Here is a 27,682-nt window from a genome sequence, read left to right on the forward strand (position 1 = left end):
GACCTTTTTGTATGAAGGGTAAGCAGAGTTTTTCAGGAGACAATGAGTTTCTTTAGTTTAAAATCAGGTTGTGGTTTTTTGTTATTGTTGTTAGAAAATGAATGGTGACCTTCCACCTCCAGACTCCAGGGTTCTTTCCCCGCTGACGGCCCTCGATGATGCTGTTATCAGCATGTGAGTATCAGGAGAGTATGGATTGCGAAGGGATCACAGTAGTCCTGCCAAAATGGTGTTTTGGTTAATTGTACAATCATGTTTAGTTTTCAGTCTTACCTACTTGACAGCAAGGATTGTTTTGCTAAACTCTATATCTTGATAACTAGCACTGTACCGGATGCATACTAAGTACTTAATGCATCTTAGGATCAATTTGTACTTAGTGATATGGGCAATATGTAAAGGTTATCTCCAAAAGGCACATCAATCATATTCATAACAAATGTTCCTAATGCTTGAGGACCTATTTTATATCATGTGGCAATTTGGGTTCTCCTGGAAATGAGCTCTGAGTTGGGGTTGGCTGTTTGGGATGTTTTGTAGGGAATGCCCCTGGAGCTGAAATGGTTGTTAGGGTTGTTCTCTATGCAACCAAAATGGCTGGGCCTCTATATCTATGTTTTTGGGTATGTGTCATCATTGGAAGGTCATGGCCTTGGATGAGGCAGCTCTCTGCCACTGAGGCTGACCTGAAGGAGATGAAGACATGTGCCAATAGCACTCCCAACAGCTGGACCACATCTGCTCCTAACACTGCTTAATAGTATTAACAATTGATTTCAGATAGGTATTTTATTCTTTTGGTCGCTATTGCAAAAATAATTGTGTGTTTTTTTTCCTGGAGTTTCATTTTTAATATATAGGAAAGCAGCGGATTTTTGTACATTGATTTTGTAACCTGCAACTTTACTATATTTGTTTATTGTTTCTAAAAGTCTTTTGGTGGAGACATTAGGGGTTTCTGCATACAGAATCATGTCATCTGCAAAGAGTGACACTTTTACTTTTTCATTCCCAATTTAGATGCCTTTTATTTATTTCTCTTGCCTGATTACTCTGGCTAGGATTTCCAGAACTATGTTGAATAGGAATGATGAGAGTGGGCATCCTTGTCTTGTTCCTGATTTTAGAGGAAAATCTTTTAGTTTTTTTACCATTGAGTATAATATCGGCTGAGGGTTTGGCGTTTCTTATGTTGAGGTACTTTCCTTCTATACCTATTTTATTGAATATTGTAATAATAAGTGGATGTTGTATCTTATCAAATGTTTTTTTCTGCATATATTGATGAGATCATATAATTTTTTTAAAACTTTACTCAGTAGCTTTATTATAGTATTGATATTATTTTTTGAAATGATATAATAAATATCATGGAATAAAGTATATTAGAAACCATATTAAATACACAATCAGACAGGTATAGTAAAAACCTGGGAGCATTAACTGCAAACTGGAAATATTAGTATGAACTCAATTTAAAAAATATTTTATTGTGGTAAAATACACATAAAATTTACCAATTTAAAATTTGTATTTATTTATTTACTAGAGGCCCAGTGCATGATTTAATCATGCACCTGGTGCACCAGCGGGCTGTCCGCCTGTGCCCCAGGCCTTCCGAAAGCCTCCGGCGCTGCGGAGGCTTTCGAAAGGCCTTGCGCCGGAGCAGACAGGCGGCCAGGTCCCCCGCTTTGGCCTTTGATCGCGGGGGACCTGTCCGGCTGGCTGTCCGCCGGCGCCCCAGGCCTTCCGAAAGCCTCCGGCGCTGCGGAGGCTTTCGAAAGGCCTTGCGCCGGAGCAGACAGGCGGCCAGGTCCCCCGCTTTGGCCTTTGATCGCGGGGGACCTGTCCGGCTGGCTGTCCGCCGGCGCCCCAGGCCTTCCGAAAGCCTCCGGCGCTGCGGAGGCTTTCGAAAGGCCTTGCGCCGGAGCAGACAGGCGGCCAGGTCCCCCGCTTTGGCCTTTGATCGCGGGGGACCTGTCCGGCTGGCTGTCCGCCGGCGCCCCAGGCCTTCCGAAAGCCTCCGGCGCTGCGGAGGCTTTCGAAAGGCCTTGCGCCGGAGCAGACAGGCGGCCAGGTCCCCCGCTTTGGCCTTTGATCGCGGGGGACCTGTCCGGCTGGCTGTCCGCAGGCGCCCCAGGCCTTCCGAAAGCCTCTGGCAGCCATGGTACAGACGCTGAGCTCGCGGCGCCAGAGGCGCCGCGAGCTCAGCGTCCTTCTGGCCCAATCAGCTACCCCGGCCACCCTGAGTCCCGCCCCCTGCGCCTCCTGCTGGCCCAATCGTGGGCGTAGCGGAGTGATGGTAATTTACATATTACCATTTTATTATGTAGGATTAAGATCATATAATTTTTATCCTGCAATACTTGTCTCTTGGAGTCAGCAGTGTGTGTTGAGTGGCACATTCATGAAAGTTCTCTCTTCTAGCTTCCAAACTCCGTTTTAAATGAGGTTTCTGTTTATTAATTTTTATGGATTCCTTGGAAATTTCTTGGGAAAAGGTCCTGAAGGGAGAACGCACATGTAGAGATCAGTGCTGGAAAACAAAGTTAGACTGGTAGCAGAGGCTGCATTTGAAAGGGCCTTGTTAATACTTAGGGAATTTACATTATTTACTCAAAGAGGAGGAGAAGATATTAACCCTTTGCACTCGCTTGCTTTTTTCTCGATTCCTTTATTCTACTCGGGATTTAATTTTTTAAATACCCCAGATTTTACAAAGTGCGGCAGTAGAATAAAAAACTGGAGTTTCTTTTCATACAAACTTATTTATTTGGATTTTTTTATATTTCAAACTAGAAGCCCGGTGCACGAAATTCGTGCACGGCAGGGGGTTGTCCCTCAGCCCAGCCTGTACCCTCTCCAATCTGGGACTCCTGGAGGGATGTCCGACTGCCCGTTTAGGCCTGATCCTGGTGGGATCGGGCCTAAACGGGCAGTCGGACATCCCTCTCACATTCCAGGACTGCTGGCTCCCAACTGCTTGCCTGCCTGCCTTCCTGATTGCCCCTAACCGCTTCTGCCTGCCAGCCTGATCACCCCCTAACCACTCCGCTGCCAGCCTGGTTGATGCTTAACTGCTCCCCTGCCAGCCTGTTTGCCCCCAACTTCCCTCCTCTGCCAGCCTGGTCACCCCTAACTGCCCTCTCCTGCAGGGTTGATCACCTCCAACTGCCCTCCCTTGCAAGCCTGGTCCCTCTCAACTGCCCTCCCTTGCAGGCCTGGTCCCTCACAACTGCCCTCCCTTGCATGCTGGGTGCCTACCAACTGCCCTCCCCTGCTGGCCATCTCGTGGTGGCCATCTTGTGTCCACATGGGGGCAGGATCTTTGACCACATGGGGGCAGCTATATTGTGTGTTGCAGTGATGATCAATCTGCATAGTACTCTTTTATTAGATAGGATAGAGGCCTGGTGCACTGGTGGGGGCCAGCTGGTTTGCCCTGAAGGGTGTCACAGATAAGGGTGGGGGTTCCCTTGGGGTGTGGGGCGGCCTGAGCGAGGGGCCTGTGGTGGTTTGCAGGCCAGCCACGCCCCCTGGCAACCCAAGGGGAGGCCCTGGTATCTGGAATTTATTTTCCTTCTACAATTGAAACTTTGTAGCCTGGAGCGGAGCCAAGCCTGGGGCTCTGGCAGCCATTTCTGTGGCAGTTAATTCACCTTCTACAATTGAAACTTTGTAGCCTTAAGCAGGTGGGCCCGGCCAGGGTGTGCGGAAAGCTTTGCTTCCCCTGTTGCCGCCGGCAACCCTGGCCTGCTCTCTCAAGCTCCTTTCTGCCGCCATTTGTTTGAATTTGTTTACCTTCTATAATTGAAACTTTGTAGCTTGAGTGGAGGCTTAGGCCTGCAACGGCTATGGAAAGCTTGGCTTCCTCTGTTACCTGGGAAACCTTGCTCTCTGTGGCTGTAGCCATCTTGGATTGGGGTTAATTTGCATACTCGCCCTGATTGGCTGGTGGGCGTGGCTTGGCTGGTGGGTGTGGCTTATGTAGCGGAGTGATGGTTAATTTGCATATTACCATTTTATTAGAGAGGATTATTGATACATTCAAAGAGTAATTTTAATCTCTATAATTTTTCATGGCGTGATATTTTTTGAAGCATTCACCCACATGAAGACCTGGTTTACATTCACATGTTTTGCAAATATAAATCGTCTCTCTTCTTCCTCCTTTGATTTTTCTGTTAGAACAAACAACACAATCTTTGTGTTTTTTGTTAGGGTGAGGTGTGATTATATGGAGCTTTCCATCTAAACGTTGCTCTAAGTTAGTGGATAATAATCTACCCCTGGAAGTTAGTGTACTGGTCTAACCTTTTTCACGTGACTGATGTGTCTTAGAAACAAATAGCCTTTGAAGATGCCATTGGTGAAGCTTAGGTGATGGCATCAGTTGAGACGGCATTTACATTTTACTTGTCCTTTCATGCTAGTGAAAACAAGAAAAGATACTGGAAAAATAGACAAAAAATCCCCCTTCCCCCCAGCGGTGAAACTACGTGTCGAGTGTGGCTCGACATATGAGTTGCTACCGATGCTAACCGTGTCGAGTCACACTCGACATTCAAGTGCAAAAGGTTAAGTTACAGACCATTCAGGCCTGGAAGCTGGTTTGATGACCAAGAGCAGGTTAGGAAGAATCTGTTAAGTAAATGCTAGTAGCCAGTGAGAGATGAAAATCACTCAGCTGATTCTGGTGCCAGTGGGAATAGAACAAATATACAAGTCCCAAGAAAATCAGATAATGTGTTCAGCTGATAATAGGGTTGGAGCAGCTCATGTGCAGTAAAAGTGTTTTTGTTTGTTTGTTTTTGGAACACAGTGAAGAAAGAAGAATATTGGAAAGATTAGGTAGCTAGTGGGAACATTAATGAAACCAGCATCCTTTAACTTAGAGAAAGTGAGACCATTATGTCTTGATATCACCTGCTCACAAAAAGCTGACAGTTGACACACTATGGTGGGCTAGATGGACAAGTGTAAGAATGAAAAACCCATGTATTTTGTATTAGATTCTTTTTTTCCTAAAATTTTAATTTTAAAATAAAATAAGTGTGTGAATTTATTAAAAATAATGTCTGGCTTTCTTGATATGGAATGAAGATTATGTCTCTACAATAGGGAGTTCCAAAACTAGTCTGGGTGATGGGAAATGTATTTTCACTAAGTGTTTAGCTGCTCAAAATCACTAGTGAAACACACACACACATTTAAGTTCTGATCTGTTATTTTTATAAAATTTCATCTTTCAAGACGTATTTTTTTAATCACATAAATCTGGTATTTCTTTAGGTCTTGCTCAGAGTTTGAGTGAACATTTGAAAGTTTAGACATCATGTTTTTAGCAAATCCCCTGAGTGCTGGCCATGCTCCATGGATAGTATGCTTATAAACTCCATGCAAACCACCTAGTGGGAAATTACAGTCTCATAAAAAATAATTCAATGCAATGGTTTATAACAGATACATGAGAAACAATGGGAGGATAAAGGAGGGAGTTTCAGCTCATATCCTAGAAAAAGTTACAACCATGAAATTTTGAAGAATTTTCTGTGAATGATAAGTGATCAGGCTTGAAATTATTTAATATAGAATCCTCTCAAGGGTTGGGCATTCTTATCCTTTCAGCGTGCTGTCCCCCTGCATAGCAGGAAATCCTTTTCAGTATGGTGGCACTTGTAGATAATAAAAGTAAAATGCTTTTTGAGTATTTCATGTGAGAGCTTTTGAAATTAATGTTACTTGTGTTTATGAGCTTTAAGTACTGATGAGTGAATATTTAAGCAGATTCAAGATTTTTACAGACACAAAAAAAATATGTCGTTTATATTAAAAACAGACAAAATACTCTATAATTCTTAGTATTTTCACCATTCAGCTTTAGAGACTTCTGGGATTTTTTTTTCACACATTCTTTCACATATGTCTGTATCTGACATCAAACCCATACATACAGACAAGATCAAATTATACTTATGTACTAATTAAACTATTGTTATATGCACTTTAACATAATGTATTATTTAATTTTCAATGCACTTTTATAAACATAAGTTAGGTTTGAGTTAAATAAGTAATCAAATAAGACATGAGAGGCTTAGGGCTCAGCCCTTCCTACCCTCTTCCACTGCCCCAGAACTCAGAATCCTCTTAACTGGCACAGATCCCTATAGGGAACCAATGTGACAATTAGAAGTCTGCCCTCATTATAAGAGTCTCAAAGGAATACATGGTGTTGAGACATACTCTTATTTCCTCAAATTTATTATAAGCAGTCTTTGGATGCTGCATGAAGAGGCTCTGTAGAAAGCAATGTGTGCAATGAAATGGATGCTTCTTAAACTCAGGGTGAATTGGATGAGCAGTTGAACACAAACAACTAGACTATTTCACTTCTACCTGAGTTGTTTCATATGCCCTTGTCAAATTTCTAACTGTGCCTTTAAGCACCTATTGTTTTGGGCTCCTAATCTCAAGTTCTGGAGAAGGATAAACCCTAAAGACCTCCCACACCTACAACTAAAGGTGCCCTGATTCTCTAGTTTATATATTCCAGTTTTGTGTAAAATTTAACCTGACACTAGGGTTCTCTGGGGGGAAAAATAAACAAATACAGCAAACTCCAGGTTTCATATGTAAATGGCCATCATAAGAATGTTCTGCCACACCTTGGCTGCCTGGGTCTGTGGTGAGGCAGGGAGGAGAGAGAGAGGTATCTTATCTAGAGAAATAGTAGTAAATCTTGAGACTCAAGAAGAGGACACTAACCTCTTCGTTCTCAGGGAGCAGGGTGGTGTGGACAGAAGCAGGAGGAAGTTAGGTTATTGGATTACATAAATATAATCTTATCTCTGAATCAAGGAAAGACTAAAAGAGAGCCAGAGTATCACTAAAGGGCCACTGGCATGGCTATGCGGGGCATAAAGGTTTTGCTATCTCATTTCTGAAAAGGAAGGATTGATTTACTTAAAGACAGTCCAATGTGAAATTTCAGTATGGATGTTTCTTCTCCCTTGGCACCCAATGACTATGCTTTGCCCTCCAGAGGATGTGCACTCCTTCCCGTGTATTAGGAAAACAATGTGATGAAATTAAGTTACCCAGGATATACGCGATTCACAGTATACCTACCACCACCAGATACCTGTTATTGTAAATGAATCCTGATAAGTAGAATTTCAGGTAAGATTTGGATGACAGCATAAGTATTCTGATGCAGAGAGAAGAGGTTTATACTCCAGTGCCTGATAAATCCCGTCTCTATAACATAGTCTTGCCATTAGAGGCTCCATGGAAATCTCTTATATGGAAGCTGGATCCTTATCAATCCTGGTTACCCAGGTCATGAGTAGGTGGTCTTAGAGCAATCCCCTCTTCCAGCCAGCTTTCCAAATCGCTCTTTCTTCTTTAGCTTCTGCAACTGTTTTATTCCTCACTCCAAACTGTATCATGTCCTGCTTGCTGTTGATGTTGTCAGCAGTGGTCAGGGTGGCCTCTGGCCAGAGACAGCACTCTGTGTCCTCAGTTCTTGTTTTCTTGTAGGAACAAATTCAAACAAGAGACAAGGAATAGCAGCAAGAGCAGGTGAGCGTTTATTTGCAGAGTAGACAACACAGCCAGCTGAAACCAAACCAAGTGCCCCCCTTCATTGGGGTTTGGGGTATTTATACCCTTAGGCTGGAGTGCCCCTAAGTAAGTCTCCCCCTCCCCTATTTCTCAAAAAATGCCTTCAAGCTATAAGACTCCTTCACTCAGGTTTTATGCCACCTGTTTGACCATCATGGAGGGACTCTAAATCTTCTCTCCTCACATAGGGGTCTGTTGCCTCCATTGTCTGGTTTTGGTTTGTCATGTCTTACATGTATCCCCTCCAAACTCCAACTGCCTTTCATATCTTTCTATGTGCCTACTCTAACATTCTCCCCTCAAGTGATATCGGCCAAATTCATTTGGGAAGTTGAAGGATGTTGCTCTGACTTCTGGATCTACTTCCTGCTGAGTTTGGATATAGAGTTGAGTTGGCCCTTGCTCTCTATCTGGGAGTGGATACGTTAGGATGGAGTGGAAGCGTTGTGCAGCCTGACCTAGTGGGTTTTGTTGTATGGGCTTATTCAAGGGGGATGGAGGCATATCTGGGATTGGGTGAAATCCTTGAGCCAGTATCAGTTGAAGTCTTATAGCTTATACTCAATCTGAAACAAAGGAGACATGGGCGTTTAGAATTTGGAGTCCAAAAATTACAGTTATTTAGAGTCTTAATAGGATTGGGATAAAGGGAGTTATTCATTGGAAGATGGTGGAAGTGAGGGGACTCCACCAAAAAGGGGGTTTGTATTTGTCTTCTAGATCTATGGCCTGTGCAATGAGGCTTCTAATATCCTCTTGTACCTGAAGGGATTGGTTAATATAATAGCAACATTCCTCCTGGAGGAATAGGCAGGTTTCCCCCTAGGACTGTTGTGAAAAAAATCCAAGGTCCTTCTGTTTTGGAGGACCACAGCTGTGAGGGAATAAATTCGTTGTTGTAGTTTAGTTATGGTGTTGGCAATGTCTTTAAGCATTGGGGAGGTTTCTTTAGCTGATTGACCTAGACTCTAGGTCCTAGAGAGTCATATGCTGTGCTACCTATTGAGGCTCCAGAGAGCCCAGTGCTAAAGCTTAAGAATACATGCAAGGGAATTAATAGGGCTGCTTTTTTGTGGGTTACCTTATTAACACTGTGAGGGAGCTGCATGGGGGTAGATCCATTTGCAATGAAGATATATGGTCAGCCATATCCCAAGGGACATCATCCTGTCATTGAGGTGGCAAGGGGATGTAAGCTTCCTTGCCACATATATAATGTAGCCCCGAGTCCCATGGAAGTATAGCATAGTACTCACCTGGAGGAAAGTGACCTCTGGATTTTGTCTGTCACTTTCAACGGCTTAGTTCAGGATCTCTGAGATGACCCCAGCTAAAGAATTGTGCTGCTATATTACCTGAAGAGACCGGATTTACAGGCAGATTTAATCCCTGGGATGCTTCCCCTGGCATTTTTAATCAAGAGAGTGTTGGATCTTCCCTAAATATTAAAGTGAGAGGAATTGTGTATGAGAGCCTCACATGGGATTGTAGTGGGGTTGAATGCCTCGGGGGGCCCCTTGAGGACGATTTATGCAGAACTCAGATGTTTGAGACACAGTTGTGTTGGGGAAGGACGAGTCAGCTACTGGATGGAAACAGAAGTAGTTTTTGCCCGACCAGCACCAGAGCGTTGACAGTGACAGTGAAGTCAGCCTGTGTCCTGAAGTAAGCTCGAGCAGGGTGGTGAGATATATGTGGTTGTTCTTGAGAGTGCCGCCCATGTTTGTGCTGTTTCCTAAACATGGGGCTGAGTAGTTTCTGATGAAGCATTGAATGCATAAAGGGAATTTGACGGTTTTAGCAGAGCGGTCTGTAAAAATGGGCCCATGGATCGGAGGCCTATTTGTTTATGGTTGATAGTTAGAAAGATGATTCTGGTATAGGTGTCAAACTTAATTATTTATTGCAGCTGTGAAAGTCCAATGGGCTTGAATTTGAAATGCATTGTGGGTATGCGTGTGCAGCATTGCTGGAGTGGTGGCCATTCATAGAGTGTGGCCAGGATGACAGAAGCCTTTTGTTTGGCGTTTAAGCATATCCAACCGTCAGGTGTGCATATAGCCTGAGCAGTAATATTGGCAATTGTATAGGAGTTATGTGTTTGGGTATTACTTATTGGGACATAATAGAAAAGGAAAGCGAGGGTAAGAAAGAAATTGTAAAGTTTCATTTTATGTGTGGTCATAGGAAATGTTAAAACAAACCTAAAAGGGGATGCCTGGCGTGCTGAGTTAAATATGCAAATGAGGAAAAAGGTTATATAGGAGAGTAGTACTCCAAGGAAAAGCCATTCTAGGCACACTTTCCATGGGGAACTGGGGATTTTGAGACAGACAGCAAATGAATAAGAGGTCATTCCAAAAGAGCGTAAAGAAATTTACAAATAATAGTAAAATTTGAGACATGAACTTATCTGGGTGTTGCTTTCCATATTTAATTTTATAATTATTAATTATCCTTTGAGGATTTTTCTTGGAAGGTAACCCTCTTCTTGAAAAGTAGTTTCAAATCTTCAAGTAGCTCTGTTTTAAAGGACAGTTGTATGGTTTGTCCCTTGTCTGAGCGGGAGTATGGCTTTACCTGGGTTGGACATATCCAACTGGTAACGCCTGGTACCTTGATGGCTATTGGAGTAGAAAGTACAGCAGTATATGGCCTTTTCCAAATGGGGGCTAATTGGGATGCTGTAGACCCATCCCTCCAAGTTTTAATTAGGACTGATGTTCCTGGTTCATAGGGGCTTGGTGGTGGATGGAGGTTCCTTCCATCTAAACTCTTGTATGGCTTTTTGAAAGCGGGCCAGGGAAGTTACAAAGTGTTCTATTTTGTGAGATTCCTCATCTAGAGTGATACATGAATAGAGGAAAGGTCTTCCATATCAACTTTCAAAAGGACTTAATTTTAATAATGTGGTCAGACTCAGAATTCTTAATAGGGCAATGCATAGCAGTCAAGCTAGTTTTGATGAGTTTCCTGAGAGCTTTGCTGTTGTTCTTTTTAGACTCTGATTGGCCCTTTCTATTTTTCCAGAAGACTGCAGCCTCAGGGCTGAATATAGATGCCATTTTATGCCTAGAGCTTTGCTGACCTCCTGGGTTATGTGGGAGGCCAATAATGGACCACTGTCACTTTGTAAGGAATATGGCAATCCAAACCTTGATTTATTTCCCTAAGTAGCACTTTCACAACCTCCTGGGGACTCTGTGTTGGCGTAGGAAAAGTCTCTACCCATCCAGTAAAGGTGTCTATTATTGTCAGTAAATATTCATTCCCTAGGCGGGAGGATGGACATTCGGGTAAAATCTAATTGCCAATCCTCTCCTGGATATGTGCCCCGTCTTTGGACAGGTTCCAGAAGAGGTGGGGGCTGTCCAGACAACCCCCTTCTGGGTTGTTTATGTTGCAAAGGTGGCATCCCTGACAGAACAGCTGGATGGTTTTATTTAGTCCTCTTTCTGTAAACCTTTGTGAGCATGTCTGAATTAATTTATCCCTTCCAAAGTGGCATGAATCATGTAATCCCTTAAGGGCTTTCCATTGAATAATTTTGGGAAGATGTATAAGGTTTCCTAATTGGTACCATTTTCCTTTAACTTGGTTATAACCTTTCTGCTCGGCTCAATTTATTTCATCTTGAGTATATCGGGGTTGATAGTCTTTTTATGATAATTGTTGGCATTAAGGCCCCTGTTGAGGGCTTATTTTCCTTGTTTGAGGCTATATTCTTTGCAATCTGGTCTGCTAATCTGTTGCCCTATCAGTGTTTCCTTTCTGGTGTGCTTTGCAATGGACCACTGCTGTTTCTTTAGAGAGATGTACAGCCTCGAGTAGTTTTAAAATTTGTGTTCCATATTTTATGGGGCTATTTTTAGCTCTTAAGAACCCTCTTTCTTTTCAGATGGCAGCGTGAGCATGTCAGACCAAAAAGGCTTATTTGGAATCAGTGTATACTGATTAATCTCTTGTTCCTGCCCAATTCCAGAGTCCTGGTTAATGTAATCAGTTCTGCCAATTGGGCTGAGGTTCCAGATGTTGGAGCCTTAGTTTTTATAGTTTGGTGAAGAGAAACAATTTCATATCCCCCATAGTGGGTTCCATCCCGCATATAGCTGCCATCTGAGAACAATATGTTATCAGGATTTAAATGAGGTTCATCCTTAAGATCTTCTCAGGTGGCACATGTTGTTCTATTATTTCACAGCAACCAGGGGACATTTCCAGATCTGGGGTTGGCATTAAGGTTGCTGGATCTAATGTAGAATAGGGTCTAATTTTTATTTGTGGGTTTTCTAATAGTATTAGCTGATATTTCAATAGGCGGTTGTTAGCCAATGAGGTCCCTTGAGATTTAGGTCAGAGTTCATCTAATATGAGGTATATAGCATAATTTCCTGGCCTAGAATTATTTTTAGGGCTTCTATTAATACAGCTGCCACTGTAATAACCCTTAAACAATGCAGCCATCCTCTTGCCACTGAATCCAACTGCTTAGATAGGTATCCTACAGGTCTCTTAGTTGGACCTAAAGCTTGGGTAAGGACTCCTATTGCTAACTCCTCCCTTTCTGTGATATAGAGATGAAAAGGCTTTTCAGCGTTAGGTATGCCCAGGGCAGGTACCTGCAGTAAGGCTTCCTTTGGCTCTATAAAGGCCATTTTCTGTTCTTTTTTCTATATTATGCTATCTCCCCATAGGACATTATATATGGGACTAGAGGCCCAGTGCACAAAATTCATGCATGGGGGAGGGGTCGTCCATTCAGCCCAGCCTGCACCCTCTCCAATGCAGGACCCCTTGGGGGATGTCCTACTGCCAGTTTAGGTCGGACATTCCTCTCACAATCCGAGACCACTGGTTCCTAACTGCTCACCTGCTTGCCTGTCTGATCACCCCTAACTGCTGCCCCTGATGGCCTGGTCACCCCCAACTGTCCCCCCGCCAGCCTGGTTGCCCCTCACTGCCCCCCTCTGTTGGCCTGGCCTGGTCACCCCTCACTGCCCCTCCCCTGCTGGCCTGGTCACTCCTAACTGCCCCCCCTGCCAGCCTGGTTGCCCCCAACTGCCCCCTTCCTGTCAGCCTGGTCACCCCTAACTGTCCCCCTCTGCCAACCTGGTCGCTCCTCACTGCCCCTTCCCTGCCAGCCTGGTCACCCCTAACTGCTTCCCCTGCCGGCCTGGTCACCTCACACAGCCCTCTGTTCAGTCGTTTGGTCAACCCTCACTAACCCCCCTGCGGCCTGGTCACCCCACACAGCCCGCTGCTCAACCGTTTGGCCGGCCCTCACTAACCCCCCTGCGGCCTGGTCACCCCACACAGCCCACTGCTCAACCATTTGGCCGGCCCTCACTAACCCCCCTGCGGCCTGGTTGCCCCACACAGCCTGCTGCTCAGTCGTTTGGTCAGCCCTCACTAAATCCCTGCCGGCCTGGTCTCCCCATGCAGCCTGTTCAATCGTCTGTTAGGTTTTTTTGGTTGTGATGGTCACTTAGGCTTTTATATATAGAGATTGGCTTTTTCTCCATACCCCAAGATCCAAAGTGTACAGTATCCTGTTATTCCTAAAAAGGCCCTCAGTTGTCTTGCATGGTGGGCCTGGGTGCACTTTGGATAGCTTGTATTCTTTCTTGGGATAGAATTCTTTCTCCAGGTGTCCAGGTTAGACCTAAGTGCTTTACTTTTTGTTGCACAAGTTGTGCCTTTTCTTTGGAAACTTTATATCCCCTTCTGCCAAGAAGTTTAAAGTCTGTTTTAAATACTTTCCCCCAAATTCTTTGGTGGGAGAACAAATTAGAAGATCATCAACATACTATAAGATCTATTCAACCGCCTCTAGTGATAGGTTCTTTAAATCCTCTGCTAAGGCTTAGCCTAAGAGATGGGGGCTATCTCTGAAGCCTTGAAATTGGACAGTCCAAGTAAGTTGCTGCTGAAACCCCTGAATGTCTGTCCATTCAAAGGCAAATAAAAATTGACAAGCTGGATCTAATGGGATACAGATAAAGGCATCTTTTAAATCTAGTACTGAAAACCATTGTGTTCCTGATGGTACTCTGCTGAGAATAGTATTGGGATTTGGAATCACAGGGTGGATAAGATTTAATGCCTCATTAATTATACTTAGGTCCTGGACAAGCTGATATTTCCCATCTTTCTTCTGTATAGGTAGAATAGGAGTGTTATTGGGAGCATTGCTGGTGATTAAAAAAAGGCCCAAATTCAAGGATATAATTTTTATAGGCCTCTCTTGCCTTAGAATTAATAGGATATTTGGTAGTATATTTTAATGTAATTATGACAGGTTTGGTATATTTAGCCCAACCTTGTTTGTATTCCTGCTGCCCAGACCTATGAGTCTATGTCTATGTCTAGGTCTTCCTTATGGCTTTTCTTATTTGTTGGTTCTAATATTAGGAGATTTACTATTTCTCCAGGAACAGAGAATATTATACTAGTTCTCATTTTGGTTAATGTTTCTCACGTTAAAATTGACAAGGGGATGGGGCATTCAGGTATTATTAGAAATGAATGTAAGAATGTGGTACATCCCCAAAGGCAATCCAATGGAGGTGCTATCCATTTGAGGACAGTTTCCCTCCACTCCGATTGCCTGGTTGATGAGGAAAGTTTCCTGGAGTAGGAAGTTGGCCCAGAGTAGGCAGCTCCCATATCAAGAAGGAAGTTAACAGGCCCTCCCTGCCACATCTAGGGTCACCCTTGGCTTCCTCCCGGAAATGTCGATGGTTTTAGCAGGAGCCAGTGGAGTCTGAGGGCCCCATCAATCCTAGGCCATTAAGGGGTGGGAATTGGACTCAGAGGCCTTCTGGCCCTCAGGGCAGTCCGTTTCCAATAACCGATCTTGTTACATAGGGAGCGGGGCTTGCTAGGTACGCCAGCGGCTTTCTGTGGGCATTCTGATCTCTAATGCCCAGGCTTCCTGCATCGGTGACAAATAGCAGGAGGGCCTATTTGTCTCTGGCCTGAGCCTTGGTGGGGCTTTCCCTGCTGTGGCTGGTGTCCCTGTAATGCAACTAATAATTGTCCCTGAATTTTTTTTCTTGCATTCCTCCTTTGTCTAGGCCCCCTCCGCCTCCTCTTGGTCTCGATTGTAAAAAAAACCATGTTGGCTGTAGTTAAACTATTGATGGAAGGACCCGTGTCCAACTTCCGTAACTTCCTTCCCAAGTCTGGAGCAGATTGGGGTTATAAATTTGTTCTTCAGCACTATGGGCCCTGCCAGGGGGTCACTGGCATCTAAGTCTGTGAAGTTAACAATTGCCTTTCTCAGACTTTCTACACGGGCTATAGGATTTTTCTGAGGCCCCTGGTCAATCACGGCCAATTTATTGTAATTGACTGGTTTCTTCCTTGGTCCCTTCAATCCCTGAAGTAAACAATGTAACATGTGGTCCTGACACCATATTCCTTTACCAGAACTTTAGTCCCAGTTTGGATCATCCCAAGGGATAGCCTAATTTCCCAAGGCATAGTCTGGATTTTCAGCATTTAAACCAGTCGCATATTCCATTCCAATTCTGCAGACCAAATCCCTCTCTAAGCCAGTTAATGCCTCGTGTAGAAGGAAATTACTGCCTCTAGACGTTAAACTAAAAGTTGGGGTGATTTTTCTCGATTTATAAATATGTCAGGGTCATCTGTGAAGCTTTCTACCTTCTCCTTGATTGTCATTAAATCTTGCAGAGTAAAGGGGACTTGTACTCTAATTACTCCCTAGGATCCTGTGGCCTTGGGTGAGATTCCCAGTTATGGAGGGGCTTGGCTCCCTGAAGAGGAAGGTGGTGTTGGTTCAGGGGCTGTTGCCTTAGGAACTCCTGGTGGGGCTATCTGATCCTTTAAGGGGGGGTTGGGACCATGGGTCATTACAGCAAGCATGGCGGGGTCTATGTGGCAATGCTTACATAGGCTAGGGTCATTTTGTAGAGCCATGAAGGCTTGGACATAGGACACTTCTGTCCACTTGCCCTATCAGCGACAGAATAAATCAAGTTGTAAAATTTCATTGTAATTTAGACTGCTGTTTTCAGGCTATTTTTCTCTATCCTCTAGCTCAGGGGTCCTCAAACTTTTTAAACAGGGGGCCAGTTCACTGTCCCTCAGACCGTTGGAGGGCCGGACTATAGTTTAAAAAAAAACTATGAACAAATTCCTATGCACACTGCACATATCTTATTTTGAAGTAAAAAAACAAAACGGCAAAAACACCCGCATGTGGCCCGCGGGCCGTAGTTTGAGGACGCCTTATCTAGTTTATATTGTGGCCAGGTTGTGTTGCAGAAAAATATTAATCTTTTTCTTTTGAAAGTTTGGAGGTCAGATTTACCCCAGTTCTTCAAAATGCATCCCTTAGATACTGGGATGAGCAGAACTCAAGTCCCCAGCCACCACTTCACACCCTCCCCAAGTCAGTTTCTCCCATTTGCTTTCAGTCTTTAGAGCTTTTTTGGGGGGCTTATGGAACAAGATGGTCAGTTCACAATAATAAAAACACATCTAGAGAATTTTGTTTCCTTATTGCAGGATGCCCAAAGTTTTTGTTTCAACTACCTCATTGACAAATAGAAGTGTTATCAAAATGTCTCTTCTGTGCTGTCTGTGGACAGTAAGCAAAGAATGATTTAAAATGGTTAATATTTGCTCTGCCCCAAAAGCAGCTCAAATAGAACACAGTCTTCTTTTTGGCTGCTTCTTTGTGTTTGTTTCTATGTATTCGGCAGCTCGTCTATTACTCCCAGTCTTTGTTGGGTGTCCTAATACAGTAGGTGTCTTGTGGGGTCCAGTGGTGCAGTGTCTTGTTCACCTGAGCTGGGTGCTCTGGTAGTGTCCCTTATGTGGGTTACTTTGGCCCTTCCGTTGTAATTGAGTTTTGTTTGCCATTGGCCTGTTTGTGTGTGGGATTGACCCTCAGGCTGGCTGACTATAAGGCTCAACCCTAACCGCAGTGTGTGAGCTTCTGTGCAGGTGCTGACTGCAGCAGGGTTTGATGCCTGCTGATGTATATGTATATGTATATGTTATATATATAATAAGCTGCTTGCTAAGCTTATTGGATCCTGCTCTGCTGTTGTCTGAAGTAGGCCACTGGGTGTGTTGGTTCTGGGCCTCTTGGGGTGGACTCTGGTGCAGGCCAATATAAAATGCTTCCTGTGACTCCCCCTCAGCAAGCTGTTTGGAGCTACAAGCGATCCACTGCTTGTTGTTGCCTCTGCTGCACCTGGGTTGTGCATGAACAATCAAGCTATGCACAAAGGCTGGCTTTTACCAGCCCTGAACCCAGTGGTAGGTCAACAAAAGTCCCAAAGCACCTTGAGGTCCACCCCAGTCTAGCTTTGCCTGCTGGCTGTCTGTTAGGCTCGGTGATTGGAAGAGCCTCTGGCTTTACCCCTCAGCAAGGTGTAAGTTCCATTGGGTGGGGTGAGAAGGAGTCCAGAAGTGGGGGCTATTGCTTTCCCCCAGCCTGATGCCACAGGGAGGGGATTGCTCTAGCTAAGAAATAGTGTGTTTACCCTATGGGAATACGACTTAGCACAGGGATCCTGGCGCTTGCCCTTCAGCTCCTTCCCCAGATCCAGAAACCCCAAACTCTTCACACGACTCTATTCCACTCTACCTTCCCTCCGCCAGAGCCCAGAGTGAGTGGCTGCAGACTAAATGTTGTGTTTTTGCCCTTTAAGTATTTGCCTATATTTCTAGGGGACTCGATCTCTCCCTGGCGGACAGAAACTCTGCTGCTTTTCACAGTTATTATGTGACCTCCTCTTCCTAGCTCTGGTGCTCTGGGATGGGGAGCCTGGCTTGAGGTTTAGCCCCTGCATTTCTCAGGGGAAAACCCCTGCAGGTGAGATATCCCTCAGAACGGCAGCCACTGCCCATGGGAGCAGGGCCAGCACTTTTTGCATCTCTGCCTTTTCTACGAGTCTCAATGTGGCATCTTCTATAAATCCTTGGTTATAAGACTTCCCTTCGGCTAGTCTTCAGGTGGTTATTTAGGATGATTGTTTTATAATTTAGTTGTAATTTCATTTGGTCCTGGGAGGAGGTGAGTGTAGCTTCCACCGACTGCACCGTCATCTTGGATCCCCTAGAGCTGGATCCTGTTGGACACTGGTCATTTTTTAATAGTCTCCACTACTGCTTCCGCTCTCATTCTTCATTGCCAGCATCATGTTTTTCAGTTAAACAGTTAAAAAACTGTAAGAAAACAATTTACACCAGTATTCTCAGTGCTAAGTTTTGGACATCAGATGAGAGCTTGAAGCTGTCACAGAAATTGGGAGTTATCAATATTTGGATAGTAATTGAGGTCATGGGCAGGAATACAGGCCCCTAGTGTGAACATATGAAGATCTGAGGACCTCCAGCAAATGGAGCAGAGCTGGGCCTCCTGGGGTGCTTCTGGGAGGCCAGTGGTCATGACAGGGAAAGGGGCCTTAAGGAGGGACCGCCAGGCAGTTTCCTCATCACTAAGAAGCCAAGCAGCACCCAGCATGGAGATGGCACAGAGCAGAGTCTGAGTATATGGAGGTCAAACTCTCTCTCTCTCTCTCTCTCTCTCTCTCTCTCTCTCTCTCTCTCCCCTCTCCCCTCTTCAAATTTGCTTACACCAGGGATGGGACCCTAATCTATGCACTCAGAGTGCAAGCTTGTGATTGATTCATTTCTCACATGAACTCATTTGTCAGCAAAACTTCAGGTTTCCCTGGGGGTCTGAAAACCTTACATCATATATTATTTCATTCTGGAATAAGACCATATTGATTACTTTTATAGCAACTTTAACTTCAGAGGAAGATGAGGTTATAAAATCAGAATAAATATTCATAAACTAAAGTGATACTTGGATTAAGAGGACCCTGATAAAATACCTTCAGCAATTTTCTTGTGCCTGGCATCTTTATGTTCAAGGTCTACATTTTGACAAGGTTTCTGTGTCCTAAAAGGCTGTGATCAATGATTGCCATTTGGTGTACTACTCTGCTAGACTCTACATGTAAGGTGATGGTGCTCCGTCTTCAGTCTTACACATCTGAGTACATTTCTAAGTGAGAAAGGCACCAAGATGAGTCAATGATATTTTCAGCAGTTTAACTATAGATCCAATTTCATTGTGGTTGAAGAGGTCTTATGAGTGGAGCATACCTGAGGATTTTTTTAGTTTTCTCAAACACAGAACTTTCCCTCTCCAAAGATACCATACCAAATCTTGGTTTCCTGAAAAGAAAAAAAAAATGTAGGCTCATGATTCTTACTCCTTAAAGTTAAATTTTACAATCCGAATCATATTATTCATGCCCAGCCAGAGTGGCTCAGTTGGTGCACCAAAGGATTGCCAGTTTGATTCCTGATCAAGGCACATACCTGGTTTGTGGGTTCAATCCCTGGTTGGGGCACATATGGAAGGCAACTAATTGATGTTTCCTCTCTCTCTCTCTCTCTCTCTCTCTCTCTCTCTCTCTCTCTCTCTCTCCCCCCCCCTTCCTCTCTCTAAGCATGTCCTCAGGCGAGGATTAAAAAAAATTTATTCACGAATGGCACAAAATATGTTGCTTGCTACATTTTGTCCATTTATTAAAGTAGGTATCACCCTCATGTAATTTTTCTTCTTACATGTTGGTTGCCCAGGACAGGTATCTTGGTTGGGTGTGGGGGCACCAAGTTCTTCATGTGGGTAATGTCACTGATTCTGTTTGCTTGGGATACACACTGAGTTAACCTCATTGGATTTTCCCCAGGAATTGATGCGCATACACGTGGTGGGTCATTATGCTGCTGCACCTGTGTAGTGTGAAGGTCAGTGTGTTTTTCTGATTATAAGAACCCATCCATGTCATTCCATTATAAACCCACTCCACTCATAATGGAATGTGCCTCAGTCCACAGCTTAGTGTGGTTACCCAGCCCAGAGATTCTTTCAAGTGCAGTCCTGACATTTGAGATCCATCACCTTCATCAACCCCAAACTCAACTGTGCTCCATTTTAAGATAATTTTCTTTGCATGACAACTGCTCTTGTGTGATGTGAATGTACAGTTGTGAAAAGTGTATTTATACCTGGAAAAAAAACACTCTATGATGGTCCTCCCCAAATGCCAGCTGGGAGCTTTGCTGGCCTGTGGTTAATTACCTTACAGTAAATATGGACACACAGAAATACACCTGGAGACAAGAGCAGCGATCTTTCCTGGCAGGCCCCAGGGAAGGTTGCCAGTTCATTAGAAGGGCCTCTTGCAGTTGGTGGCTCTCCCAGGAGGGGCTTTCCCAGCTTCCCTCAGACATCCCTCCAAGTCCACTCCTTTCCATATTTCACAAGTTCTACAACTTCTAGGGATAGCCCCACAAATCATGATTTGTGTTGGATGCTTTTCCTGGGTGAGTTCCTTTTTTACTCACCACAAGCTGAAGTCATGGGTATGACCATTGTTCCTACCTTACCTATAAGGGAACTGAGCCATGGAGGGCGAAGTCACTGCTCCAAAGTGTCTGGTGTATAAGGAGCAGGTATTCGAATGAGGCTGTCTGTCTGAGCTGGAATCCCCGTCCATAGGGCCCTCGCATTGCCCTGGGAATATGCATTCAGCCAATCCTTAAATGAGGCTTTTGTTTAAAAAATAAATAAAAGTTTACACCTGCATAGCACTTTGCAGATTTACTGAGCACATCCACATGTGTACCCAGTTAATCCCTGAAATAACTCTGCAGTGAGGACAAGGGAGCCCGGAGGTGTTCAATGAGGGTCTTGGCATCCATCAGCTCACAGAAGGGTGAGCAACCCTCAAGCTCAGGTCTTCTCTTACACCACAGGCCACTGCTTCCAACCCGCCCAGATGAGAGCTTTCTTAATGGATAAGTTTACAGTAACTTAGAGAATGAGCACTTTGTGTGTTTTATTCAAGAAGCATTAAATTAGTACTTAGTCATTTGCTGCCAAATGTCCAGGGACAGTCACAGTTCAGTAATTTTAAATGCCCCTTTTCTTTTTTTCTTTTTAAAAAATATATTTTATTGATTTTTTACAGAGAGGAAGGGAGAGGGATAGAGAGTTAGAAACAGCGATCAGCCGCCTCCTGCACACCCCCTACTGGGGATGTGCCCGCAACCAAGGTACATGCCCTTGACCGGGATCGAACCTGGGACCTTTCAGTCCGCAGGCCGACGCTCTATCCACTGAGCCAAACCGGTTTCGGCTAAATGCCCCTTTTCTTCATTTGTTGTGCTGGCAGCAGAGTCTTGATTCCTCCCCATCGTCCTCTCCGTTTGGTGAAAGCTTGATTATTGCTAAGAAAGCATTTCCCCCAACACACAGCACCCTCAGCTGTTTACATTCTCCTGGGACTCCTGAATTTTCTCTTTGACTTTAACAATACAGTGAGAAGTCCTTAAAACAACCAAGTATTTCCTTTTGTGGGTGCATTGGACATTCCAGGAGAATGCCCCTCCTCTCCTCTTTCTAGGACTGGTATCCTTAGAAAGTCCCAAGTCCTAGAGCCATGGTCGGCAAACTGCGGCTTGCAAGCCACATGCGGCTCTTTGGCCCCTTGAGTGTGGCTCTTCCACAAAATACCATGGCCTGGGCAAGTCTATTTTGAAGAAGTGGCGTTAGAAGAAGTTGAAGTTTAAAAAATTTGGCTATCAAAGGAAATTTCAATCGTTGTACTGTTAATATTTGGCTCTGTTGACTAATGAGTTTGCCAACCACTGTCCTAGAGAATCTCAGTTCATGTGTGTCTTCAGATACAAGCCCCACCTCTAATAAGACTCCTTGGATATAACCCCAAAGCTAAATGTGTTTACAGATCACTTGAAGCAATTCATTCAGTGATCCAGGAAATGCAGTGGCTGGATATTCTCCCTCTGTTGCCAGCAGCAAGAATGGCACCAGGTGTTAGACCCGTGGGGTCAGACTGGACCTCAGTTCAGCAACTTTGGGGCCTGAGGTCTAGCTAGGAAAGAATTCAGAGCCAAGACTCAAACTATAAGGGAATATTTATTTAGGAAAGCACGGAGGTAAAAGAAGTGAGGTCAAGAAACAAGTTATAGAGCCAAGAGAAGGGTCTTTGAAGCTTAGGAGAAAAGGTAAAGTTCACCTGCCTGGTGGGAAGAAGAAGAAGAAGGGAAAACTGTTAGTGTTCTACCCTCACACAGACCCCTGGGAGGGAGAGCACTGGGGCCTTTTGTTCTAAGGGCTTTTAATGGTAGAACTTTTAGGAGAGGTCCTAGGGGAGGATCGCAATAGAATATTCAGCAGCTTTCCAGTGTGTCCTTTCAGGGTCATGGTCTCCACTGATTGGTCTGCCCCAGGACAGAGGGTCATTCTTTAATGAAGCTGGTCCTGTGGTCAGCCGTGGGACTGTTTGGTTTTGCTGCTTTTCAGAGCCTGGAGCTGACACACAATGGAGGCCTAGATGTTATCTCTGGGGAAGAAAGAGCAGGGGGTCTAAAGCACATCACCACCGATATGCTAGGGAGGAAAGATTACCCTTGGGGAAATGTTTTTGTTTTCCCAGTTTTGCCCATTGCTAGGCACCCTGGTGACCTTCTGTTACTGGCCTATGGTCCTTGCTCTGATCTTATCTAACTGCCAGCTATACCTGAAAATTTATGTGAGTGATCTCTGCCTGATTAATGGGAGAGAGAGGACTGAGATCACAACTGATGCTCCCAAAGGATATAGTTTGTAAAATAGGAGCATAACCACAATTTCTTGTGTTATCGGAGAGTGTGAGTGGGGTTCTTGGGTACCACTGGAATAAGCAATACCCACCTGAGCTGCTTTTAATTAGAAAGTTTTCATTTCAGAGCATTCTGTGTGGTCACTTTAGGTCTCTGAGTTTGTAAGGCTGACATGCAGCTCTCCCCTGAGCTTGTCAGGCTTAGTATGTGGCCCCTTTTTGTCCACAGTGTCTGTGACTAAGAGAATTGAAGAGAAATCTATACTCTAGATCTTTCTTCTACAAAGAGGAGTATCTTCTTGCTCGAAGATGGGTTTCCTGAAGCCTGCCAAAGATCGTGTTTTGGAAAAATAAACAAACATTAGGACTTCTGTGTTAACAATGATTAGCATTTCTGTGTCTGTCAGACTTAGATTCTGGTTGTACTAGAGGGAAGTAACACCTGTGATAAAAAAAAAAAAAAAAAGGAGGAAGTAGAATTCTGCCAGGAATTGCAGCCTAACAGACTTTCTTCCAGTACAATTGGCCCCAGGAGCAAACTTGCCTGTTCAGAGACAGCTGTGCTAGGTAGGAGCAGACAGGCCCACCTAACTCAAGGCACCCTAACCATGACCACACCTTAAAGGGCATCTGAGCAGCTCATCTCTATGTCTAGCACGTTCTCCAAAGAATTTAGCAAATCAGTTCTTCGGGGTTTTTCAGAATTTGATCAAAAGCCTCTGGGGTAGGGAGGCAGAAGTAAGATGTGTTTTTTTGCCAGAATTGACTACCTTTTGTGGCTGGAGGGAAGGGAAGGGAAAAAATTAGGACAAAAACATGGCTCATTAGATTTCTGTCTATCCGAGCATGTGCTAGGTGGCAGGGCTTGAAAGAATAGGGCATTAAGAGTTGAGGGATCTTTAAAACTTCTCATATGGAAAGTGAGGCCTGAGAGGCTGTGGGTCATTCAAGATCAGCCAGGAAGAAACAGCAGGCCTCAGGGGGATCCACTCAGCTCCTGTCCGCTCATGACTGCACACCTCCCTCCTGATACAGAATGTTCCTGGTCAGTTCCTTCTCCTTGACCCCAAACCCTGTATAATAAAGGAAATCTATGGTTTTTGTAACTTTTGTGTTCTTGCTTAAGTCTTCCAAACTAAAAGTGATAACACAATAACTGTTGTGAGCGTCATCCTGGCGCAGCAGCCCCGAGGACCAGCGACTGAGCGTCTACTCTTTCTATTAACCATGCCCAGCAGGACCAGCGCTATAAGCACATTTGCTTTGAACATCTTTCTGCTACGTTCTTTAGAAGGTGTCTTGTTTGAATACATAATCTGTCCTGTTCTTTCAAAGTAAGTGCTTTTATAAAAGGTCTGGACTGTCTTTTAAAAGTATTTTTTTCCCTCACTTAAAGGGAAATGTATTTCTAGTCCCTTTGCAGACTCAACTCTAGAAAGGAACACAGGTACAAGAAGGATGCTTTGTGTGCAATACAAAGATTAGTTTAAAATAGGGCACGCACATTACACAGATATTTTCTTCAGACAGCAGGTGGTAAAAGTGTGTATGTGTGTAGCTAACTGTTTTGAGTTTTGCTTACTTGAGTAGTGTAGAGTAAGTGATTTTCTTTTTCAGTCAAAGGAGTGCCAGCTTAATATACAGCCACAGATGAGATGCCTCATTTCCTTGGTAGTACCGTATTTAGAGACCATAATTTTCTTTTTCAACAAGAACTAGGGTCCCCTAGCAATCTTTGCACCCCCTGCCCCATGCCCATTTGCATTGTGCAGAATTCTTAGAGAACACGGCATCACTAATGTTTTATTGTGGTCTCAGTACAGACTGTGTCAGCATATATGGGTCCTGGGTCTGCTTGCTTAGCTACACCTTCTTTCTTTCTTTTTTTGTTTTGTTAATCCTCACCTGAGGATATTTTTCCCATTGATTTTTAGAAAAAGGGGAAAAGAGGGGGACAGGGAAGGAGAGAGAGAGAGAGAGAGAGAGAGAGAGAGAGAGAGAGAGATTGAAGTGAGAGACACATTGATTGGTTGCCTCCCATAGGGGCCAGGGATGGAACCTGCAACCTAGATATGTGCCCTTGACTGGGTATTGAACCTGTGACACTTCAGTGTGTGGGCTGATGCTCTAACCACTTAGCCACCATTAGAGACCCTGGTTCAGTAGCTTTCTGGTGAGACCCAGGCATCTGCATTTTATTCAGTCATTTTGATGGACACCACTGGCAACTGCATGGAGCTATGAATTCCCCTTTCCCAAATAAGGATAATAACAGAGCAGGCACTTGGGTTTTTTAGAGAATTTAATGGTAGGTAGCATGGAGGGAAAGTACACTTTAAAAATTATCAGGCACTGGGCTGCCACATGCCTGATACATAGTAATTGCTCAACATCAGTAGAGATGATGATGATAATAATAATAATGAAGATTATGATGATGGTAGTATTGATAATGATGCAGTCTCTATTTGCACACCAATTAGATATGCATAAATTATATCCTTGTTATGGAAGTATGAGCTTTACTTATATATGTACTAGAGGCCCAGTGCAAAAATTCATGCATTGGGGGAGAGGGGGGTCCTTAACCCGGCCTGCACCCTCTCGCAGTATGGAACCCCTTGGGGGATGTCTGCCTGCTGGCTTGGGCCCGATCCTCCCTGTAAGTGCCCATCATAGCGAGTGGTTGAGCAGTCTTAGCATATCATTAGCATATCATGCTTTGATTAGTTGAACGGATGACCAGACACTTAGCATATTAGGCTTTTATTATATAGGATTGCCAGGAAACAATATTTTGCTTGCCCAGCCCTCTTGAAAATATCTGACATTCTAGACCAGTGATGGTGAACCTATGACACGCATGTCAGCGCTGACACGCATGGCCATTTCTGATGACACGCGGCCACTGAGGCGGCTGCATGCCGAGGATGAAACATTTGCGAAATAATGTTTTTTCCTCAAAGTGACACACTACCCGAGTTATGCTCAGTTTTTTGGCAAAGTTTGACACACCAAGCTCAAAAGGTTGCCCATCACTGTTCTAGACAAACACTCTTACTGGAAAGTTATGTTAAGGAGTTTAGCAGAAGGTATAAGAAAGCATTAAGTCAATATGCAATCCACTGACACCATACTCACAGAAACCTCAACAAAAACTACCTTGCCTCCTCCATCTTGGTTTATTTCTACAGATGGTTCAGCTCTCCAGCTCCCTTGGATTATCATATATGAAAATGTGTGAGCAGCAGGACTTCTTAAGTCCACCTCTGTTGAATTATTATCTCTCCTCTCTTTTCTTTCAGCACTGGTCCTACCTCCTAGCGAAATGGCCCCTCTGTACTTGAAAACCACAGAATGAGCTGTAATTGTTATCTAAACTTGCCTCCAACATGATCATTTATAGCTCTAAGACTCTTTGGTGTCACTAGAGGAAGGGGTATTTAATCACTTTCTCTCGAATCACTTTGTCGTTCCTCACTGGGCTGCCCAATGGCATCTCTGTACACTTATACTAGTAATCCATTCCTTTTTTTATTGCATTTATGTATTAAAAAAGTATATTATAATTCCAGAGGGGGAAGCACAATGTTCTAGTTAATCAATATAATAAATTAAAAATGAGAACCCTAACTCTATATTATTTAAGAATCAGAGCATCTAAAACCTCAGTAGGTGTGCCTAATGTGATCCAAGTTGCTTATTAATTTACTTCTAAGCAAAAGAGTTTGAAATAAAAACAATTGAGAAGTCAAGTACTATTTCAGGTTACCTTATTTTGAGAGCTCTAGCCTCCATTGCATACAGATTTATTCAACAAATATGTACTATTTAACGTATGTTACTCACTGATATATTTATGAAATGGCTACACTGGGTCAGATGCTGTGCTGGGTGCAGGGGGAAAATGGTGAGAGCCCAATTTCCAGGCTTTCAATCTAGTGAAGAAGAAAAGTCACTCAAGTCGTAGCCGATATGAGTATTCTGAAGGAAAAGAATGCAGCTTCTGAGCACATGTAAAGAGGGTCCTTTGAGGAAGGGATGCTTACTTGGGAACTGAAATATGAATTATAGTTAATTACGAGAGGAAGATTTCTCTTCCTTATTATAAAAATTGATGCCATCTGCTTTCGAGAATCTGACCTTATTATTTCATATGAATAGGTATAAAAATAAAACAAGTTAACACATGGCTTTTCTAGTGCACTTTTTAATTTTTAAAGTGTACTTCTCATTACCTTACAAATCATTTCCTATTATTAGATAGGTACATTTTTACTCTTTTCTATGAGAAATTTCTTTTCAAGTTATTGTACCTTCTAGGTCCATGGTAGGCCATCATAAATATTTTGAGAGTATTTAAGGAGAAGGATAATGACTGGCTATTTGCTTTATCATACTACCCAAAATAGTAAATGTGAAGAGTTAGTATGTTGGTCATAAGGCTATGTGTGTGGCATAAGAGGTCTACTGAGCACTGTAAAAAGGAAGAATTAGTTTGAACCAAGTTAGAATGCAGTAGAGTAAAATATGAGCACCAACATCCTTTCTCCTGATTAATAATATCACAGTGAAATACTGGAATAATTAACAAGTGATACATTAGGCTAATGTGTACCAAGGGAGTGATTAAATAAAAGCTACTGCTCTAAAAGCAGCATTGCCTACAACAGAGCCTTCCCTTTTTTATCTTCCTTCTTTGCATACGGCTTTCCTCTTTCCCCCCAGAAAAAGGAAAGAAACATATATAGATAATGTATTGCAAATAATTCGTTTGGTTCCATTTCTGCTACTTAATGCTTAATTTCAACCTGAGATCTAAACATTTTAATATAATGGATATATGAATCAGGAAACAAAAATTAAGTCCTAGCCAGCTTGGCTCAGTGGATAGAGCGTCGGCCTGTGGACTGAAGGGTCCCAGGTTCAATTCCAGTCAAGGGCACGTACCTTGGTTGCAGGTTCCCCAGCCCTGGTTGGGTGCAGGGAGGCAACCAATCGATGTGTCTCTCTCACATTGATGTTTCTCTCTCTCTCTCCCTCTCCCTCCTACTCTGTCTAAAAATCAATGGGAACATATCCTTGGGTGAGGATTAACAACAAAATTAACAATTTGTGTTATAATGATTATAATAGAAAGGTATTTGCTGACTGTTTTTATTTATTTTTTTAATTAAATCTTTATTGTTGAAAGTATTGCATATGTCCCTCCCCCACCCGCTCCCCTGCCATTGACCCTTTCAGCTCCCCCCCTTCCCTGCCCCAGGCTTTTACTACCCTATTGTCTGTGCCCATGGGTTATGCATATATGCATACAAGTTCTTTGGTTGATTTCTTCCCACCCACCCACCCATCTCTGCCTTCCCTCTGAG

General features: G+C 43.7%; 1 protein-coding gene across 2 annotated transcripts in view; it reads left to right on the top strand.

The window, feature by feature from the left end:
* The window catches only part of HECW1 (HECT, C2 and WW domain containing E3 ubiquitin protein ligase 1), a gene marked incomplete at both ends in the record, with an annotated part of 142,369 nt that overhangs the window by 23,066 nt on the left and 91,621 nt on the right, over positions 1-27,682 (top strand). Inside the window, one exon of one of the 2 annotated variants that reach the window (XM_079785985.1) lies at positions 19,387-19,431. The exons of the other annotated variant lie outside the window; for it this stretch is intronic. Within the exon in view, the coding sequence (XP_079642111.1) occupies positions 19,405-19,431 (27 nt within the window). Of the gene's footprint in view, positions 1-19,386; positions 19,432-27,682 lie in introns of those variants that run through there. 2 annotated transcript variants of the gene reach the window in all.

The sequence above is a fragment of the Cnephaeus nilssonii genome (genome assembly GCF_951640355.1).
Source record: "Cnephaeus nilssonii genome assembly, chromosome: 12".
Lineage (NCBI taxonomy): Eukaryota > Metazoa > Chordata > Mammalia > Chiroptera > Vespertilionidae > Cnephaeus > Cnephaeus nilssonii.